Source organism: Mobula birostris, unplaced genomic scaffold (genome assembly GCF_030028105.1).
Source record: "Mobula birostris isolate sMobBir1 unplaced genomic scaffold, sMobBir1.hap1 scaffold_4799, whole genome shotgun sequence".
In the NCBI taxonomy this organism is placed as follows: Eukaryota; Metazoa; Chordata; class Chondrichthyes; order Myliobatiformes; family Myliobatidae; genus Mobula; species Mobula birostris.
This window is the reverse complement of record NW_027277925.1, coordinates 1,234-22,759: the sequence shown is the minus strand read 5'-3', so window position 1 is coordinate 22,759 and position 21,526 is coordinate 1,234. Positions and strand designations below refer to the sequence as shown.

At 49.7% G+C, this 21,526-nt stretch overlaps 1 protein-coding gene across 1 annotated transcript; it reads left to right on the top strand.

Moving 5' to 3' along the window:
* Nucleotides 1–7,397: 7,397 nt before the first annotated feature.
* LOC140193258 (speedy protein A-like) lies at nucleotides 7,398–19,953 on the top strand (the record flags this gene model as incomplete). The annotated part of the gene is made up of 4 exons (XM_072250639.1): nucleotides 7,398–7,485; nucleotides 12,455–12,703; nucleotides 14,997–15,055; nucleotides 19,868–19,953. Coding segments are annotated over exons 2-4 (365 nt in total), but the record flags the coding sequence as incomplete, so codon positions are not given.
* Between the last annotated feature and the right edge of the window lie 1,573 nt (nucleotides 19,954–21,526).

Genomic DNA, 21,526 nt, shown 5'->3' with positions numbered 1-21,526 from the left:
TATGGAAATGGGAGGTGGAATTAAAATAGGTGGCCACTGGGAGATCCCACTTTTTCTGGTGGACAGAGGGTAGATACTTGGCGAAATGGACTCCCAATCTACGTTGGGTCTCACCAGTATGGTGTACAGGAGGCCACACCCAGAGCACCGAATGCAGTAACTCAGGGGTCCCCAACCTTTTTCACACTGCGGACCGGTTTCATATTGACAATATTCTTGTGGACCGGCCGACCGGGGGCGGGGGGGTGGGGGGTGGCGGTAGGGTTGCCAACGGACAAGAGTAGCAGTCAAATACGCTGGGTTTAGCCCGAGAAAGACTACAATGACCATGAAGCCTTGCACGGGTACCAGTGTGCATGCGTGATTTGACATGCGTGTACGATTTTTTTCTACAAATCGTTTTTGGCAATTCTGTTCGGGGGGGGGTGTTAATCACGACAGAAATATTGGTGATAAGTGGCTAACACACAATTTCGTTTCTAAAAGGGTTTATCTAACGAATTTAATATTAAACACACAGAGCATATTTTCCTTGCATGAATATAGTGATAAGTCAATTATAAGGGGAGGACAGGGGAGCTTGAAGTAAGTGTTGAATGAACTTCCAGTAGAAGTGGTAGAGGCAGATTCCATACTAACATTCAAAGAAAAATTGGATAGGTATATGGACAGGAAAGAAATGGAGGGTCATGGGCTGAGTGCAGGTCGGAGGGACTAGGTGAGAGTAGCATTCGGCACTGACTAGAAGGGCAGAGACGGCCTGTTTCCGTGCTGTAATTGTTATATGGTTATATAAGTCAATAGCATCATAACATTTTAAGTAACGTTTGTATATTAAACACGCAGCACGTTTTTCCCATATGAACATATAAAATCATTGCAACACACCAATATCACTGAATCAGTGGGAGCCCTGGGCTTGTTTTCCTGCAACAACACGGTCCTATGGAAGAGTGATGGGAGACAGCGATACTCGAACAGGGTTCCTTAAGTCCAGTCTGTTCCGCAGTTTAGTTTCCGTTGCATTCATTGCAGAGATATGTTGGAAATGGAAGCAACGTTTTCAGTGCTTTCCTGGCTATCTCAGGAAATTTAGCCTTGACTTTGATCCAGAATGCCAGCAGAGATGTTATGTCAAATGTACTTCCCAGCCCGCTGTCATTTGCAAGCTCGAGGAATTGATCTTCTTCCCGCGCTGACATGGATGACGCGCGGGTAATGACCTCACGTGCGTAATGGCTGATCAGTGGCCGTGACAGGGAATGAGGAAAGGTGCAGCTGACTCATATCGCCAAATCGTATAGCTTCCTCGCGGCCCAGTAGCGCATGCTTTGTGTCCCGGTGGTTGGGGACCGCTGCAGTAACTGACCCCCCCACCCCCCGCCCCCACCCTGACAGGCTCACAGGTGAAGTGCCGCCTCACCTGGAAGGACCGTTTGGGGCCCCAAATGAGGGAGTCGGCGGAGGGGGCAGGTGTGGGAATTGCTCCGCTCGCGAGGATAAGTGCCAGGAGGCACAGATGCTGCCCGGCCTGCCGGGTTCCTCCAGCATTTTGTGTGCGTGTTGCTCGTAAATGAGAAGGCTTGGGAACATTCAAAACATCAGCCCAAGTGCAAACAAATACACAGCCGACAGCCAGCTCAGCACTGGGGGGGCGTGGGGTGCGGAAAGATATGCCCCACTGAAAGATTTACTTCAGATCACTGGCTAAACCAGGCCGTTATTGGATTCTGTGATGGAGCTTAGGAGGGTTAATGGCTCCTAATGGCAACTCCTTTGTTTGCATCTTTGTAATCAGCTCTACTTCCATCTTTAAGTCTGTGGTGGCCAGTGCGATCATGTTCGCTGTTGTGTGCTGGGGCAGCAGGCTGAGGGTAGCAGACACCAACAGAATCAACAAACTCATCCGTAAGGCCAGTGATGCTGTGGGGGTGGAACTGGACTCTCTGACGGTGGTGTCTGAAAAGAGGATGCTGTCCAAGTTGCATGCCATCTTGGACAATGTCTCCCATCCACTACATAATGTACTGGGTGGACACAGGAGTACATTCAGCCAGAGACTCATTCCACCGAGATGCAGCACAGAGCGTCATAGGAAGTCATTCCTGCCTGTGGCCATCAAATTTTACAACTTCTCCCTTGGAGGGTCAGACACCCTGAACCAATAGGCTGGTCCTGGACTTATTTCCCGGCATAATTTACATATTACTATTTAACTATTTATGGTTTTATTACTATTTAATTATTTATGGTGGAACTGTAATGAAAACCAATTTCCCCTGGGGATCAATAAAGTATGACTATGACTATTTAATCTCTCTATTTTTCCCTTTCAGGGTTCTTTTGAAGACCCTGACCTGGAGTCACACACTGGCAACGGTTCTTTGCAGGAACTGGACCCGCTCTTGGGGTTTCACAATCGGACATTGTTGTTCGGCTCGGCCTAACAGTCCGGCTCAGATTCGGAAGCCGAAGATCTCGGGGTCTGGAGAGGGGCAGCTCGAGGATCAGTGTCACAGCAGGAGACCCGTGTGTCATGGGGGGGGGGGGGGGGGGGGGGAGAAAGAGTTGGGTTATCCGCGACCGTGTGGCTGGGGATCTTTGCGATCTCCAGGCACAGAGCTCGAAACAAAAAAGCTTACTGGGAAAATGGAGCCACCTCTCCCTCCGTTATTGGGGGGGGGAGAACCTGCATTACGTCGAATACCAGGTGAAACGCAAAGTCTGTGTCTTTGCTATTTATCTGCTCACGCTTGAATGCTTGGTGGCAGGTGCCGATACTTTTTTTAACCCCCCCCCCGCCCGGTGGGGGAGGGGGGATCATTGCTCACTGCCATTTACACGTGGGAGGGGGAGCTGGGGCAGGACTTTGGGGTTCTAACATTTATCTGTCCTTCATTCTTTGGGGGCACTTCTCTGCTTTCGTGGATGCTTGCGAAGAAAAAGCATTTCAGGATGTATATTGTATACATTTCTGAGGTTAAATTGAACCTTTGAAATCCAATACAAGAGCCATCGAGCACCACTGCACTGAAACAAGTTGTTTGGCCTGTTCATTGCACGCTGAACTGTTAATCTCCCTAGTGTTATCGACCCACACCCGGAACACAGCCCTCCATACTCTGCCTCTCTGTATGCTTATCCAAATTTCTCTTAAGTGCTGAAATCGAGCCTGCATCCACCACTTCTGCTGGCGACTCGTTCCACACTCACACCACCCTCTGAGTGAAGATGTTCCCCTTCAACTTTTCACCTTTCATCCTTAACTCATGACCTCTGGTTGCAGTCCTATCCAACCTCAGTGGAAAAGGTCTGCTTGCATTTTACCCTATCTGTGTTGGGCACGTGGCCAAGTGGTTAAGGTGTTCGTCTAGTGACCTGAAGGTCGCTAGTTCGAGCCTCAGCTGTGGTGGCATGTTTGTGCCCTTGAGCAAGGCACTTAACCACACATTGCTCTAGTCTGTGCGAGGATTGGCGCCCCACACAGACTTCCAATCTGCGCCTTGTAATGCATGAAAATGCCCGACACAGGCCTCTGATGGTCTGAGTCGACGTTCAACGTTCCCTCCCTATCTGTACCCCTCATAATGTTGTACCCCTCTGTCAAATCGCCCCTCGTTCTCCTACAGTGCAGGGAATAAAAGCCACCTACTCAACCTTTACAAGGATGTTGCCGGTTCTGGAGGACCCGGGGTAAAGTTTCTCTGCACTCTTTCAGCCTGATTGACATCTTTCTCGTATGTAGGTGACCAGAACTGCATGCAATACTCCTAAGGAGGCCTCACCAACGTCTTGTACAAATTCAGCGTTAACACCCCAACTCAATAAACGCACACAAAGATGCTGGAGGAACTCAGCAGGCCAGGCAGCATCTGGGGAAAGGACTTTCAGGTTGAGACAGCTCATCCTGAAGCGTCAACAGTTTACTCTTTCCCACAGATGCTGCTCGGCCTGCTGAGTTCCTCCAGCATTTTGTGTGTGTTGCTCAGATTTCCAGCATCTGCAGATTTTCCTGTATCCGATACTTTGATTTACGAAGGCTAATGTCCCGAAAGCTTTCTTTACAACCCTACCTCCCTGTGGTGATACCAGTTTCAAGGAATTACGGACCTGCATTTCCCCTCACTCCTCAGTGCCCTACTGCGTAACACCTCGCACTTGCCCACGTTAAATTCCATCTGCCTTTGTCAGCCCATCGTTCCAGCTGCTCCAGATCCCACTGCAAGCTGTGACAAGTCTTCCTCTTTGTCTGCTGCACCCCTAATCTTGCACGTCATTCGAGAGCAGGAAAAGTTGTGCAATGTTTACTCCTCACCAACAGTGATAACAGCCGGCCAACGTCACAAGATTTCGGATGCAACTTGTTTGCCAGGTATTCATGTTAGCGCAGTGCAAAACTCTGATCAAACAAATGCCGGCCATCAAGTCTGTGAAAGGCTAGCTTTTTCGTTTTTCCAGTTACAACACTGCATCTTTTATGCCGTGCGTTTTACACAGTAGCACCTTGATGAAGAGCTCCAGAATTAGACGATAACTCCAGTAAATGCCCGCCCCCGCTCGCATCCCCCAATACTCACCGCCATACTGGGGCTGGACTTGGTGAGATACACCACCGTGGGGTAGAACTGACGCTTCAGGTAGTAGGCGTGGGTGATCACCGTGGTGGTGAGCACCAGGCTGGTGGCTGTGGCCAACATCGATCGCACCATCTCGTTCCTTGCCGCAGGAAACAGCTTGCTGGGAGATCGCCGGGGGGGGGGGGGGGGAACTCCAGCCCCCAGAACCGGACCGCAGCAGAAATTAAACCGGCGCGTTCACGGCCGTCCACTGCCCGTCTCGGTGGGGGGGGGGGGGTTCCTGGGCGAGCCCCCACCACAGGGCAGTCCTGGCTCACTGAGCCTCCTCAGCTGGGGTAACAGAACTGCAAAAGAGAGATACAGAGAGAGATTATGCACACCAGAAAGATGAAAATTTCTACAGGTGTAACGTGGAGAGCATTCTGGCTGGCTGTATCATGGTCTGCTATCGGGGGGTGGGGTCTACTGTACAGGGTCGAAGTAAGCTGCAGAGAGTTGTAAACTCAGTCAGCTCCATCATGGGTACTGGCCTCCATAGTATCCAGGACATCTTCAAGGAGCGGTGTCTCAGAAAGGCGGCGTCCGTCATTAAGGACCTCCATCACCCAGGACATGCCCTCTCCTCATTGCTACCATCAGGGAGGAGGTACAGGAGCCTGAAGGCACACACTCAATGATTCAGGAACAGCTTCTTCCTCTCTGCCATCCGATTTCTGAATGGACAGTAAAACCATGAGGACCTCATTAATTTTTTTTTAAATTCCTGTTTTTGCACTATTTATTTAACTCTTTAATATATATCTTCTGCATGTGCCTTGCACATTACACACTGGGGCGATCATGGCAATCCACATCGAACAATCAATGATATCTCACACACTTATATCTGTTCATTCCTTCACAGTGTCCATACATTTTCTTCTTTGCCTTCCTCTACCGCATTTCCCAGGCATACAGCCTTGTAATGTAAGGCATTCTATTTCTCCCTTTCTGATGACATGGCCCAGGAATCTGAGTTTCCTCTCATTTAATGTTCTCATTAAAGATCTTTTTATATCGGCATGTTGGAGTACTGTCTCATTAGTTACCCTATCTCTATATGAAATTTTCAGCATTCTTTTAAGAAACCACATTTCTGTTTCTTCTACACTTCTTTGGAGTTCTGGTGTTATAGTTATATATAGGTACTACAATTCAGTTTTTAATCTATACTTATCAAGTATTGCGTTGTACTGCTGCCGCAAAGTTAACAAATTTCACGCAATATGTTCGGTGATATTAAACCCGATTCTGAAAGTACACACTAAGCAAAGACCAGGTGTGATATGCCTAGAGCTGTCCTCGGCAGATGGGAATGGGGGCAGAACCAGTAACGATATTTAAATGGGCAAAGCAGGTGGAAATTATACAGTATTCAATGGAGATTGCATTGTGTGAAATCACACTCAACGTTTTTGGAACAGCTTGCTCCCGTCTGCTATCAGATTTCAGAACCCACGAACCACCACCTCAATATTTCTGATGTCCTTTCGCACTGCTTACGTAATTTTATTGTGTCTTGTTGTAACTTAGAGCATATTTCATGCATTTGCACACTTGCAATGCTACTGTGACACTGTAACTTTGGGATCTATAACGTTATTTACCTACTACCACTGCAACACAAAATATTTCATGACGTACTGTATGTCGGTGTTTGTACGGCTAACTCTGGTCCGGAGCGGCACACGAAACCGGACCAATTCAGCGGAGCAGGCAGATCTATGGATATTACATCAGCTGAACGGTAAAGGAGGGGTCTGAACTACCAAGTTAACATCTATAGTCGCAGCCACGCATCTCTCCGGTCTAAGTGCCAGGAATATTAAAAATGTGCAGTGCACTTACAAGCATAAATTAACAGACAGCGAAGAAATGTTGTTCAGGGAACTAGGAGATGGGATTGTTATTCGAAGGGACCCCACCCCCCAACTCCCACTCTCTGCGCATCTCTAATCCCAATCGGCCATATAACCCTCTCCGTCCACCCCTCCCCACACCCAGCGGCCAAGGACCCTCCCCGACCCCAGTCCCTCACGCCCGGGCCTCACCTCACCTGACCGACTGCCCCAGCCGCAGCACAGGCAAGAAATACCCCCAGACACCTCACTTCCGGCCCAGCGTTGTCCGACCCTTTTCTGCTTCCCCCCTTCTCCTTCGACGTCAGGGGGATTTTTTTAGTTGTTTTCCTCCCTCGGAATCCGCCCTCTTCGCCTCCCAACGCCTGGACAAACGGTCCCCCCTCCCGTCGATGACCCACCACCCACTCGGAGCGCAGGCCTCGCCCCGGAGGCAGACGCTTTTACCTGCGGACACCCACCCGGTCGCCGTTTCCTCGCCCACTCGGTCCCACTTCCCCTCCAACTTTGCGCCACGGCTCCCTCCGAGCACCGAGTCCGTGGCCTCTTCCCATTGGCCGCGCTGCCATTATGGCCGGACCATTTTCGCCCAATCAAAAGACAGCGCACCCGGCGGGTCTCGGCCAATCAAGACGCAGGAGCTGCCGCAGCCCCACGTGGGTCATACCCAATCAGAACCCGGCGTGTGGTAATAATCATCGGTGGGGACTTCAACGCGCGTCGACAATTAAAATAAGACATTCTCGGCAGCCTGGTTAAGGCATCACACACACAAATTTAAAAAAAACAATCACTGAAATTATTTTGAAAGCCTCATTTCCACAGATCGGCAATTGACAGCCGGGGGTTGTTCCTTGGAAACGACGCCGGCACGCGCGGCTTGGGGGAGGGGGGGGGAGCCGCACGGCGATTGGGCGCGGCGCCGCTGACGTGCGCATGTCGGCCAGCCAATGATAAAGCGGGGCGGGCTGCGCGGGCGCCGACAGGTGTGGCGATGTGCCTCCTCTCAGGTGAGCGGACGGCCAGGTGATGATGGCGGCGGCAGGGTCGGCCTCGGCCTGCTGGGGGGTGGCTGGGCAATCCTCAGGGCAAGGGAGGGCTCAGTTTGTTAGGTAGTGGGAGGCAGAGAGGGGCTGGACTCCCTTGAGGGGGTCGGCAGGTGGTATACCTGGCAAGTCTATCTCATTTCCGGGGGGGATAAAAGTTAGGTAGAAACTCCTGATTAGTTTTTCCTCTACTGACATGCCTGATCTAACTAAGCAACTAACATTACCTAATTCTAGCTTGGGGTGCCTGGCTGGATCTTTTTTTTCCCTTTAATTCTATCTGGATTTGAATTTCAGGATGTGTATTGTATATGTATACTGACAGTAACTGTACCTTGTTGATGTTGGCAGTGCCAACGTTTGTAACCCATCCTTAACTGTCCCTCGGGAGGTCTCTGTGTCGCCTTCACGAGCCGGTGAGGGTTGGAGGGACGTTGGGGTGGGTACATTGAGGGAAGCCCAGTTCCAATACCGGCTGAGCAGTGAAATTAACTGCTTTCGCTTGGGCTGGGATTTGAGTAACTTGGGGTTGGATGGCCCTAGCTGATTTACACAATCTTTAATTATAAGTTTACGGAAAAAAGGACAATGATTCTTTGTCCCTCACAGATGCGACCTAACCTGCTGATGTCCTCCAGGTTAAATCATTCTAGGCAAATAAGACTGTAAGATATAGGAGCAGAATTGGGGCATTTGGCCCATCAAGTCTGCTCTGCCATTCCACCATGGCTGATTTATTAACCGTATCAACCCCATTCTCTTGTCTTCTCCCTGTAATCTTTGACATCCGTACTACTCAAGGAAGAGTTCATACTGGCTGTCAAGATTTACAGTATCACTGGGTGTTGATTTAAAACCAATTACACTAAATAATTTTTTGAGATTATTTCAGTGCTGAGGCTCCTGTCTGCCTTTGCAATATGACGATCACTTTATTTGGATGAAACAATGAAGCTTTTGAAATAATAGCAGAAAATATTCATCTTTATGGTCTTTAATGCCCTTTCATTAGCCAGAACACTTTATTTCACATGTATTCTCACACGCAAATTAGTTTAGTTAAGCCCGTCAACCCCTACAGGTTGCTGATGATAACTTGCCTGTGTCCTCTCTCCTGGGCCAGTCTAGTGGTGGTCCTGGATGATGGAACGTTGATTGGGCTGTGGGCCACACGACCATGGCCAAGGTGCTTCCTGTCCTAGGGATGAGGTCTTTGGAGCTTTTGCTGTCGTTTTCACAGCTCTGGGATTTTATGGGACAAGGTTCTTTGCTCCATGCCCAACTCTGCTCCTCCCCAGCTTGGGAGTTATCCTAGTTTATGAAACATTTCAAAATGGACAAAACTCTTTTGTTGCAACTGTCCCCAAAATTTTGATACTTCTGTAAGTTCATTTCCTGTTTCTTTGGCTGTCTACGTAGCAAATCCTTCCTTCATTTGATTAGGATGCTCGACTTTCAGTTGTAGTTAACATTTCAAATGTGCCCTTTGTCTTTCCACACGAGTTTAATTTGGCCTGCTATCCTTTGAGGCTTCTGCTCTTTTGCCGAGGCATTGATTCCCAGCGGCTTTCCTCTTCCCTTGTACCCTTAGTCTGAAGGCCAGCTTTACTTGTCACGTGTACGTCGGAGCATGCAGAGCGACGAATCAAATCAGCTGGAATTGCCGAGCGAAGCTGGACGACACCTGGGGCAGCCCACAAGTGTCTCCGTGCTTCTGGTGCCGACTGTGGGCATGACAGCCTGCTCCCTGAGTAGAGGCTGGGAAGTGTACCTCTTCCTTCTATTTATATTCCAACACCCTCTCCCACCCAAACAAAAACACCAGGAATATTGTGTTTGCACCAGCTGCCAACCCGTTGACAGCTGAGTACCGATCGTGCGACTTGCCATGTAGAACTCCAATAATCTGGTACTGCGATTGTGCTGCATTGATACCTGCTCGTTAATACACCAACACTCTTTCCGTTTACGTATGTATCCACCTTGCACTGTAACAGGTCCTTCCTGCCCAACAAGTCCGCACCCACGTGACCAATTAACTTACTAACCCGCCTGTGCGTCTCTGGAATGTGGGAAGAAAGGGAAGCTGTGTGGTCATGTGAAGAACGTGCAAACTTCTTACAGCCCGTGGCAGGAATTGAACCTGGGGTCACTGGCGCTGCAGTAGTATTTCGTTAACTGCTACGCTGATTCACTTTTTTTTGTTACAGTTTCCACACCTTGATACAACAGGTGATACAGACAGGGTTTAACGTGGGTGGAGAAATAGCGTCCAAGAGAGCTTCGTAAGGAATTTCGAACTGTTGAGGTTAAAATAAGTGCCAAAAGAAGAAACCTGCTGTTAGAACACGGTGGGTTGAGGAACAGCTGCGGGGAGAAGGAATGGTCAAGAGATGAGGAGAAATCCCTTTGGCCAGAGGCTGGTGAATTTCTGGAATTCATTGCTGCAGAAGTAAAGTCGTTGGGTATATTTAAAGCGGAGGTTGATAGGTCCTTGATTAGTAATGGTGTCAAAGGTTATGGGGGAGGGCAGGAAAATTGGGTTCAGTTATGAGTGAATGGTGCAACAGGCTCGATGGGCTTGAATTTACTAATCATTGTAGCGGTTAACAAAACGCTACTGTAGTGCCAGTGACCCCAGGTTCAATTCCCGCCACGGGCTGTAAAAAGTTTGGACGTCCTTCACGTGACCGCACAGCTTCCCTTTCCTCCCACCTTCCAGAGACGCACAGGCGGGTTAGTAAGTGAGAGATTGGCAGTGCCACGAGGTCGAGGGATAAGAAACAGAAGCAGGAGTCGGCCATCCGTCCCATCGAGCCTGCCCCGCCATTCAATAAGATCATGGCTGGTCTGTCTGTAAACTCAACTCCATCTCACGTCAAGTCACTTTTATTGTCATTTTGACCATAAACTGCTGTTACAGTACGCAGTAAAAATGAACCAGCATTCCTCCAGGACCATGGTGCTACAGGAAACAACACAAAGGCAAAGTCATACTTTATTGATCCCGAGGGAAATTGGTTTTTGATACAGTTGCACCATAAATAACTAAATAGTAATAAAACCATAAATAATTAAATAGTAATATGTAAATTATGCCAGGAAATAAGTCCAGGACCAGCCTATTGGCTCAGGGTGTCTGACCCTCCAAGGGAGGAGTTGTAAAGTTTGATGGCCACAGGCAGGAATGCCTTCTTATGATGCTCTGTGTTGCATCTCGGTGGAATGAGTGTACTCCTGTGCCCAACCAGTACATATGTAGTGGATGGGAGACATTGTCCAAGATGGCATGCAACTTGGACAGCATCCACTTTTCAGACACCACCGTCAGAGAGTCCAGTTCCATCCCCACAACATCACTGGCCTTACGAATGAGTTTGTTGATTCTGTTGGTGTCTGCTACCCTCAGCCTGCTGCCCCAGCACACAACAGCAAACATGATAGCACTGGCCACCACAGACTCATAGAACATCCTCAGCATCGTCTGGCAGATGTTAAAGGACCTCAGTCTCCTCAGGAAATAGAGACGGCTCTGACCCTTCTTGTAGACAGCCTCAGTGTTCTTAGACCAGTCCAGTTTATTGTCAATTCCTATCCCCAGGTACTTGTAATCCTCCACCATGTCCACACTGACCCCCTGGATGGAAACATCTGCCTGCCTTTTCCCCATAACCCTTAATTCCCTTACTATGCAAAAACCTATCTAACTGTATCTTGCATATATTTAGTGAGGAAGCTCCAACTGCTTCCCTGGGCGGAGAATTCCACACCACTCTCTGGGGAAAAAACAGTTTCTCATCTCCGAACTAAATCATCTCCCCTGGAGGTGGAAGGTAGAAGTGAGAACGGGGCAGGCTGTGGGAATGTGTAACTGATGGAGGGGGGGGAGAGCAGGAAGAAGGAGATGGGGGGGTGGGGGTAATGTAGCCTGATTGTGTGGGGGAGGTGGGAAAAGAAGAGAGACTTGGGAGGACTGGTAGCAGTGGGGTAGGAGCACGGGATGTGCTCACCTGGAAGGAAGATTTCATGTCCATACATTCATTGTTCGATGTTTAGCGGGGTCACAGTGAGCCAAACGCTATCACAGCGTTGGTAACCTGAGTTCAATTCCTGCCACTGTCTGCGAGGAGTTTATAACCATCTCTGCTGGGTGCTCCGGTTTCCTGCAGTGTCCCAGAGAGACACACACGGGTTAGTAGGAGGGGGAACATGTCGCATCCTTTTCAGGGCGGTTAGTCCACCTTTGGTCCCCACCTGGCACTCAGCTCTCACCTGTGGCTCCCCGTAGCTGTTTGCATGCGATAGCGGCCACACCCCGGGCAACGGCTTCGACAAGCCGGCTAAACCAGTTGAGGGTAGCTGACGGGTCTCAAACCCTCGGTGAGATAGGGAGTTGTCTATCCCAGCATGTGAAGACAGACTCCGGCGGATTGAGCGGACAAGACCTATGGAAGGTCCAATGGTCAAGAAGGTGGTCTCTGCAAGCATCGTGGAACATGTAGAGCAGGACAAGACACAGAAGACGTCCTGGTCATCCACTGCGCCTAGTCCCACCTCCAGCCGTCTAGACTCTGTCTTGCCACTGGATCTAGATGGGAATTGGGAAGAGAGAGTGAGGCTGACGCTGCACAACTCTCCCTCACTTAAATCCAAATCACGCGCTAGTCTCGACACCATCATAATTGTGTCGAGGTCCTCATCAATGTCAACGATGGACGAACAACCAACCAACCAACCAGTAGGATAATTGGTCACATGGATGTGATTGGGCTGTAGACTGCTCTTCTGGTTTGTGTTTCGCCTTGCCGTGGCAGGTCGGTGTGGGAACGGGAAGGGGTTTGTTGACATGAGGGCCGTGGGCTCAGCAAAGCACTGCGCGAGCCTGGCCGACGTAACTGCCAGCGTGGCTTAATTTTTTCTGTTTTCACCGCAGACTTCCCCTGACTGCCCCCCTCTACCATCATGAGGCACCAGCAGACCCGCCCCGAGAACCACTCTTCGGTCGCTGTTCTGGTGAAGCCCGGTGTTTCCAAACTGTCATGTCACAGCCGGGATCCGGTGCCTCGGAAGTCCAGGGTGCAGGAGAGGGGCGAAGGGGAAGTAAGCAAGATGTCAAAACATTCAAAAGAGCCTCCGTTCGTAATAAAAGACCAAGAGCTGGACGCCTTTCTGAAGCTGCTCGGTACGTCTGGCAAACTCCTCATCCTACTGAATTACTTTTTCTGGTCCTTAATTCATTTTTTAAAAACTATTTCCTTTTCAGTAATGAAAGGTTACCGTAAAGAGAGTGTTGACATTTTGTAAAGTTAGAGCTGGAAATGCAGTTAATTGGGGGATAAGAAAACTAGTAAACAAATTCCCCCCCCTTCCTCTATTCCCTACTCTGACCTCTTACCTCTTCTCACCTGCCTATCATTTTCTCCCCTTCCCTTTCTCCTATGCTCCACTCTCCTGTCCATTCAGATTCCTTCCTCTCCAGCCCTTGACCTTTCCCACCCGCCTGGCTTCCCCTATCACCTTCCAGCCAGTCCCCTTCCCCTTTCCCCACCCCACCACCTTTTTATTCTGACACCTTCCCCCTTCCTTCCCAATCCTGAAGGAAAGGTCTCGGCTTGAAAAGTTCAAACACAAGGAATTCTGCAGATGCTGGAAATTCAAGCAACACACATCAAAGTTGCTGGTGAATGCAACAGGCCAGGCAGCATCTCTAGGAAGAGGTACAGTCGACGTTTCAGGCCGAGACCCTTAGTCTGAAACGTCGACTGTACCTCTTCCTAGAGAAGCTGCCTGGCCTGCTGCATTCACCAGCAACTTTGATGTGTGTGGCTTGAAAAGTTGACTGTTTATTTATTTCTGTAGATGCTGCCTGGCCTGCTGAGTTCCTCCAGCGTTTGGTGTGTGTTGCTTTAGTAACTAAAGTGTTCGCTTAGCATTTTAACAAGGCAGAGTCTTATTTTAATTTTCCCTTCATTAAGCAAGACTGTTCAGCCCATCAAGTCTGTGCTTTCTCAAGGATGAATCCGATTTCTCCTGTGATCTCTGCTCCACACAATGCCATATACTCTCCCCCGATTCTACCTTTCACCTGCACACCAATCAACGTGCCAGCCTGCATGTTTTTTTTTGGGACGTCGGGGGGTATGCAATACCCACAGACAACACAGAATCTCTGGATGAGAGCTTCAGGGCTAAGAAAGGGTGTGCTGGCATTGGAGGGGATCCGGAGGAGGGGTTACCAGCCTTCCTAATGCCCTCGATGCCTACCTTTAACCGACGGCTCCGTGGATGCCAGGTTGGAAAGCCCTGATCTAGAGAAGGGTTGCGAGGATGATCCCAGGAATGAAAGGGTTAACATTTGAGGCGCGTCTGCTGGCTCTGGGCCTGGAATTCAGAAGAAAAGTTGAAAGGTCTGGATAGGGTGGAGGTGGAGAAGATGTGTCCTGTTACGGAGGAGTCTAGGATGTCACTTTAGAAAAGAGATGAGGAATCTGTGGAATTCGTTGCCACGGGTGGCTGTGGAGGCCAAGTCCTTGGGTCTACTTAAAGCAGAAGTTGATAGGTTCTTGATCAGTAGGGGTGTCAAAGGTTATGGGGAGAAGATAGGAAAATGGGGTTGAGAGGGAAGGTAAATCAGCTGTGATGAATGGCAGGATGGTCTCGATAATTCTGCTCCTGTGCCTTATGGTTCAGGCTGCTGGGCAGTGTGTACGAAATGAACGGTGATCGTTCAGCCCTTGGCAGAAATTCAGTCAACCCGAAACTGCATCTCATTGCTGCAGGGCTGGGATTTTAGTCAGGATTGCCTCCCCCGTCAGTGTTTGCTTTGACACTTCTCTCTTCAGTGTGTTGCACTTGGGGAGTTAGTTAATTCGTCTGTGAGTCATCTAATGGGTTTAATGATCTGCCCCAAATCTGTACTGAGGGTATTCTCCGGTTGGAGCAGCAACATCTTACATTCTGTCTGGGTAGCCTCCAACCTGATGGCATGAACACTGATTTCTCTAGCTTATGGTAATATCTTTCCCTCCCCTCTCCTTCTATTCCCCATTCTGGTTTTCCACTCACACCTTCTCATCTGCTCATCCCCTCTCCTTCCTCCCTTTCTCCCATGGTCTATTCTCCTCTCCTATCAGATCCCTTTTCCTTCAGTCCTTTGCCTTTTCCATGCACCACCCCCCTCCTCCACTCACCCATTTTCACCCCTCAGCTGATGTCACCTTGTCCCCCTTCCCCTCTCCCCCTACCTTGTCCTGGCTTCCCCTCTCCCCCCACCTTGTCCTAGCCTCTTCCCGCTTCCTTCCCAGTCCGGATGAAGAAAGAGTCTCTGCCTGAAATGTTGACTGTTTCTTCCTTTCCATAGATGCCGCCTGGCCTGCTAAATTCCTCAAGATTACCAGCACCTGCAGAATCTCTTGTGTTTATAAATTAGTCGGTGATAACTGTGTGCATTTTAACCAAACTGCTGTTGCTTGCAGATGATGAGGTGATTCAGGACTTCCTGTGGATGGACAGTTGCTGTAGAATTGCAGACAAGGTACTTGGAGAAGGTCGTTAATAAAGTTCTGTTGGATCCCGATGCTCTTGCCATCCAAACATACTTCGGAAGTTAACAATAGGGCCTCAAACTTGTTGCTCGCGGCCGTTTCCTTAAATGTTTCAGGAGCAAAGAAAGAAGGGAAGCGTAGAGAGAAACAGAAGACCAGTCTGAAATGTAGTCATGGACCTCTCATACCAGATGCCACAAATTCCATTGATAACAGATAAACAAAAAAAAGCCTGCTTCACCCCCCCCCAACTGAAACCAAGAAATGTCCAGAAAAAAGGTAGAGGCAACTGCTCTGTACTTTTCTTTGTTTTGTTTTCTTGAAGTACAAGGCAGAATAGGCCCTTCCGGCCCTTGAGCCTCACCACCCAGAGACCCCTGATTTAACCCTAGCCTAATCACGGGACAGTTCACAATGACCAATTAACCTACCAGCCGGTACGTCTTTTGACTGTGGAGGGAAACCTGCGTGGTCACGGGGGTGGGGGGGAGGGGAGAACGCACAAACTCCTCTGACGGGCAGCGGCAGGAACTGAACCGGGGGCGCCTGCACTGTAAAGCGCTGTGCTGACTGCTACAGTACGATGCCACCCCAAAGTCTCTGGAAAATTCACTGAACAATTACACGTAATTGTACAAAAATACAGGCAGGTTTATGAGAGTTAACTTTCAAGAAAAATAACACGTTGACAGCCCAATCCAGCAGCCTATGGAACATTAATGGTTCAGAGATGAGGTCCTTTCCGGCCCTGACTATCCCATGGGTAGTTCAGAGGCGTTTGCCAATCTGTAACACAATCATCAATCATGAGTTTCCCTCATCATCTTCCCTTGACCAAAGAAATCAGTGCTCCGTGACATGGAGAGCGTTCCGGCAAAATGCCATACCTGATGACCTTTGGATTGTGTTCCTGTTGTTAAATATCTCCCTGTGTCTGAGGCCACCAAGGCTTCGCAGTCACGAGGCTGTCCCCTGCAACGGTGTGCCCGACGTGCACGTGAGCGCAGAGCGGAGCAAGAGCGCGCCGAGGGAGTGGCTGTGACCAGGCCACGGACGGCATTTCAGAAATGTGTCCATGAGCACTTGAATCACATGGGCGTAGTCACCTGGGGATTGTTACAGCAGTGTGCCCACCGTTTGGCACGGACAAGTGCCCTGTTTCCATGTTGGATTATTCTGACCTGTGCTCTGCGTACGAGTTGAAATCCAGGATCGAGTGTAACCCACTACCATAGATAAAGATGTTAGCACCAGTTTTAATTTCAGTGACGCTCGCCGTCACACCCAGTCCCGATCAGGAGTGGTGTCTGGCTCATCGATACTCGGTGCGGAAGCCCGCTCTGAGTTTCAGCAGGCTTCCCGTGGCTGAAAGACAGCCAGACTGGACCGCGATCGGTCGTGGCCAGCAAGCGCGAGAGGGGAGCGGCTCAGGCCATCGATGTCATCGGGATTCCGATTCATTTATTTATCACCCGCGTGTGTCGTTTGCGTTAACGGCCAACGCGACGGTAAGCAGGTGCTGGGGGCAGCCCGCGAAGTGTGGCCGCACATTCTGACACCAGTGCAGCGTGCCCACCGTGTATGCAAGACTCGCAAGCAACAGCAAGAGAAGAGCCTCCCTCTGTCCGCCACAGGCAGAGGCAGAGACACAGATACACTCCCCTCCAACCCCAACACAGTACTTAGACTAAAACTAGCTTCGCACCATCCCTCCCCACGTCAGTCATCTTTGGCCCCAGATCTGAAGTTGCTGAATGCTCCTCAGTGGGGCAGAACATAAGAAATAGGAGCAGGAGTCAGCCATCCGTGCCCCTGCCATTCAATAAGAACATGGCTGATCTGTCCGTAAACTCAGCTCCATCTTCCCATAAGTAGGAAGGAGCTGTCTTTTTCCATTTCAGCTGGAGTTCAGGGCAGAGAATGCATTTAATTACCGTCTAACTTGTCCGACTGGCTGAGGAATCGAGTCCGGTTCCAAAGTTGGGGAGGGAGGGGAGGATCCTGCAGATGATGAGAAGCTAAAACAAATTAAAATTGGGGCACCGCGACTTTGGGCGTTCGGAGACGGGGCTTCAATTCCAGCGCCGTCGGTGAGAAGTGTATACATTCGCTCCATGGCCGCGTGGTTCCCCCCCCCCCCCCCCCAGGGCGCTCTGATTTCCTCCCGTGTTCCATAGTAGGCTGGTGGGTTAAATGGTCGTTGTAAATTGTCCTCTGTCGGAGCTCGATTGGTCGTGGCCGACCGTGGATGTTACGTCCCAGCTGTCTACGTGACATGTAGTGTGATATGGAGAGCGAGCTGTTGCCCATGCAGGAGGCTCCCCCTCTTCACGCAGCTGGTGACTTCAAAGGAACAGCAGACGCCGATACAGATTGGTACTAGTGGCGTAGCAGGAGTTGCCAGTCTGCGTTGAACTCAACATGGGGACTGCAGCTCCAGATTTTTCCCTCGGGGGTTGACTCCCAAAGCCCTCCCTGTGAGTGGGTATCGCCACAAGGCAGCAGAGGTTTGAGGTCAGTTTTCTCCTTCTACGTATATAGCCTAACGTGGGTTAATCTCCCCGCAGCGGCTGGTTCTGAGGTGCCAGTAACCCGCCTCTCCCCCTTCCCCTGTCAGTAGAAACGGTTCTGCCCGGCTTGATAGCTAAGCCACAGGTGAAGGCCGGGAGCTGGACTTGGTTGTCAGAGGCTGTTTGAGACACATGCCATGTTGAAAGGCATGGACAGAGTGGATGTGGCAAAGTTGTTTCCCATGATGGGGGAATCTAGTACGAGAGGGCATGACTTAAGGATTGAAGGGCATCCATTCAGAACAGAAATGCGAAGAAATTTTTTTAGTCAGAGGGTGGTGAATCTATGGAATTTGTTGCCACAGGCAGCAGTGGAGGCCAAGTCATTGGGTGTATTTAAGGCAGAGATTGATAGGTATCTGAGTAGCCAGGGCATCAAAGGTTATGGTGAGAAGGCGGGGGAGTGGGACTAAATGGGAGAATGGATCAGCTCATGATAAGATGGCGGAGCAGACTCGATGGGCCGAATGGCCGACTTCTGCTCCTTTGTTTTATGGTCTTAATAGGAAGTGGGAGCTTGTCCCCAGTACTTTCCTCTGGCTGTGACACCAAAAACACCACCCTGCTCTGTGTATTCTTAAGAGGGGAGCTATGGTGCCTCAGATTCTACAGGATACAGCTGGAAAAGGACCTCAGTCTATTTGGTCCAAAGGAGAGGTGGATCTGTTGTTCGGCTGGTGTTAAACAGGTGGGTTGCTGGATGGGGCAACCCGCTGGACTGGAAGGCCCTGTCGTGCACTGTGACTCTGTATAGAAAAATAAATTAAAAGCCAAGTGCTGGAAACACTCAGCAGCTCAGGGGGCACCTTCCCCCAGATGCCAACCTGCCTGAATTGATACCAGCATTTCCGATTTTTCCTCAGGACTGAAGTTTAGTAACATGGATGAATTTTTTTTCTCTCTCCACACCAGAATAAACCCCAAGCGGTTCACCAGTTGTATTTTGGTGGTTTGCATTTTGGAATCTGGATTCGTTTGGTGCTGACATTGGGCATATCTATCTATCTATCTATCTATCTATCTCTCTATCTCTCTCTCTCCTCTCTCCCTCCTCTCTCCCTCCTCTCTCCCTCCTCTCTCCCTCCTCTCTCCCTCCTCTCTCCCTCCTCTCTCCCTCCTCTCTCCCTCTCCTCTCTCCCTCTCCTCTCTCCCTCTCCTCTCTCCCTCTCCTCTCTCCCTCTCCTCTCTCCCTCTCCTCTCTCCCTCTCCTCTCTCCCTCTCCTCTCTCCCTCTCCTCTCTCCCTCTCCTCTCTCCCTCTCCTCTCTCCCTCTCCTCCTCTCCCTCTCCTCTCTCCCTCTCCTCTCTCCCTCTCCTCTCTCCCTCTCCTCTCTCCCTCTCCTCTCTCCCTCTCCTCTCTCTCCTCTCCTCTCTCCCTCTCCTCTCTCCCTCTCCTCTCTCCCTCTCCTCTCTCCCACTCTCTCTCTCACTCTCTCTCTCTCCCACTCTCTCTCTCTCTCTCTCTCTCTCTCACTCAACCTTTAAGGGAGCGGATAGGATGTTAACTGTAGCAGGTATTGGAACCAAGTCCAGATAATGTTGAAGTTGTACAAGACGTAGGTGAGGCCTAATTTGGAGTATTGTGTGCAGTTTTGGTCACCTACCTACGGGAAAGATGTCAAAAAGATAGGAAGAGTGCAGAGAAAATTTACAAGGATGTTGCTGGGTCTGGAGGACCTGAGTTATAAGGAAAGATTGAATAGGTTGGAACTCTACTCCCTGTAGTGTAAACGATTGAGGGGAGATTTGATAGAGGTATACAAAATTGAGGGGTATAGGTAGGTAGGTTCTTTCTACTGAGGTTGAGTGGGACTATAACTGGAGGTCATGGGTTAAAGGTGAAATGTTTAAGGGGAGTCTTCACTCAATGTGTGGAATGAGCTGTCTGTGTGAGTGGTGCGTGCAAGCTCGATTTCAACGTTTAAAGAAGTTTGGGTGGGTAAGGGTTATAGAGGGCTATGGTCCCAGTGCAGGTCGATGGGAGTAGGCAGTTTAAATGGTTCGACATGGACTAGATGGGCTGAATGGCCTGTTTCTCTGCTGTACTATTCTATAACTCTGTAACCCTGGGCAGGCTCGCGAATCCATGGATAGAAATGACCTCAAGTTGCCATAGCATAGTACCCACTGCCTGTATATATGTATGTTTCTCTGTACAGTAAACTGTCGGGGTGGATGTGGGTCACATACGAGCTTTGTCCAACCGTTTGTCTGACAGATCCATTCTCTTTCAGTACTTGCTGGCCATGGTCCTCACGTATTTCAAACGGGCATTTCTTCATACAAGTGAATACTCAAGGATGAACTTCTTCTTGGCTTTGTAAGTACACGTGTATAAATAGTTTTGAGCCTCACATGCACTACTTGCATTGAATCTTGTAAGAATGGAGCACTTAGGATTTTCTCCTGTCAGGTTGTCACTAGACACTCTGTCACAACCGGGCACCAAGCCCCCTGTTGTAATGGACCACTGTTACAAATCGGGCACCAAGCCGCCTGTTGTAATGGACCACTCACAAACCGGGCACCAAGCTGCCTGTTGTAATGGACCACTTTTACAAATCGGGCACCAAGCCTCCTGTTGTTGTGAACCATTGAGCTCTTGAAGGCACAGGGGCTTTCAACTACTTCCACCCCCGCCCCCCCCCAACTTGTACTGTGGCTAAATTCCAATCTCCATCTGGTGTCAAATTTTGCCGAAATCTTTTATCCAAGCGATCAGCATGCTGCTGGCTGTTTCGGCCATTTCTAACTGACCGTTGAACTGGTCCCTCGCTGGGCAGTTAAAATTAAACCTCGTTGTGGAGCACCTTCAGCCAGATTTTTTTTCCGAAGGGTGTTCGGTTGAGATTATGTGACGGCTGATGTTTTCAGTTATCGTCACTGAATCTAACTTCCTGTTCCAAAAACGTTAATTCGTATTTCCCAACTGCCGTGTGCAGTTAGAACTTGTCCCCAGATGAGTGATCTCGGCCTCTTTGAACCACTGGTAATTTAAACCGCAAATCCTACGATGTATAGGCTAGTTCAATCTTTCCTCTGCACGGTTGTCCGAAATGAATGTCTATGCCAGTTTGCAGAATAGAGTACAGCACAGAAGCAGGCCTTTCAGCACGTCTAGTCCATTCTGAACCATTTAAAGATCCTTGTCCCATCGACCGACACCCGAACCACAGCCCTCCTCACCCCTCCCAATCATGTACCCATCCAAACTTCTCTTGAACATTGAAGTCGAGCTCACCTGCACCACCTGTGCTGGCAGCTCGTTCCATACTCTCACCACCCTCTGAGCGAAGAAATTTCTCCTCATGTTTTCCTTAATCATTTCGCCCTTCACCCTTAACCCATGACCTCCACTTGTAGTCCCACCCAACCTCGGTGGAAAAAGCCTGCCTTTATGAAGGCCAATATGCCAAAAGCTTTCGTTATGACCCTATCTACCTGTGACGCCACTTTCAAGAAAATATGGACTTGTATTCCCAGATCCATCTGTTCTACCACACTCCTCAGTGCCCTGTTCACTGTGTGAGACCTATCCTGTTTGGTCCTATCGAAGTTCAACTCCCCACACTTGTCTGCATTAAATTCCACCTGCCATTTTTTTTTCAGCCCATTTTTCCAGCTGGTCCAGATCCCTCTGCAAGCCATGATAGTCTTCCTCGCTGTCCACTTCACCCCCAATCTTGGTGTCGTCTGCAAATTTGCTGATCCCACAATGTTCCGCTGATGTCAGTTTACATTGAGTGTTCTCTTGTGCATCATACAACCAGAAGATTTAGGAGCAGAATGAGACCATTTGGTCCATCGACTCTGCTCTGCCACTTCATCATGGCTGAACCTTCTCCCTCTCGGCTCAAGTCTCCTGCCTTCTCCCTGTAGCCCTTCATGCCCTG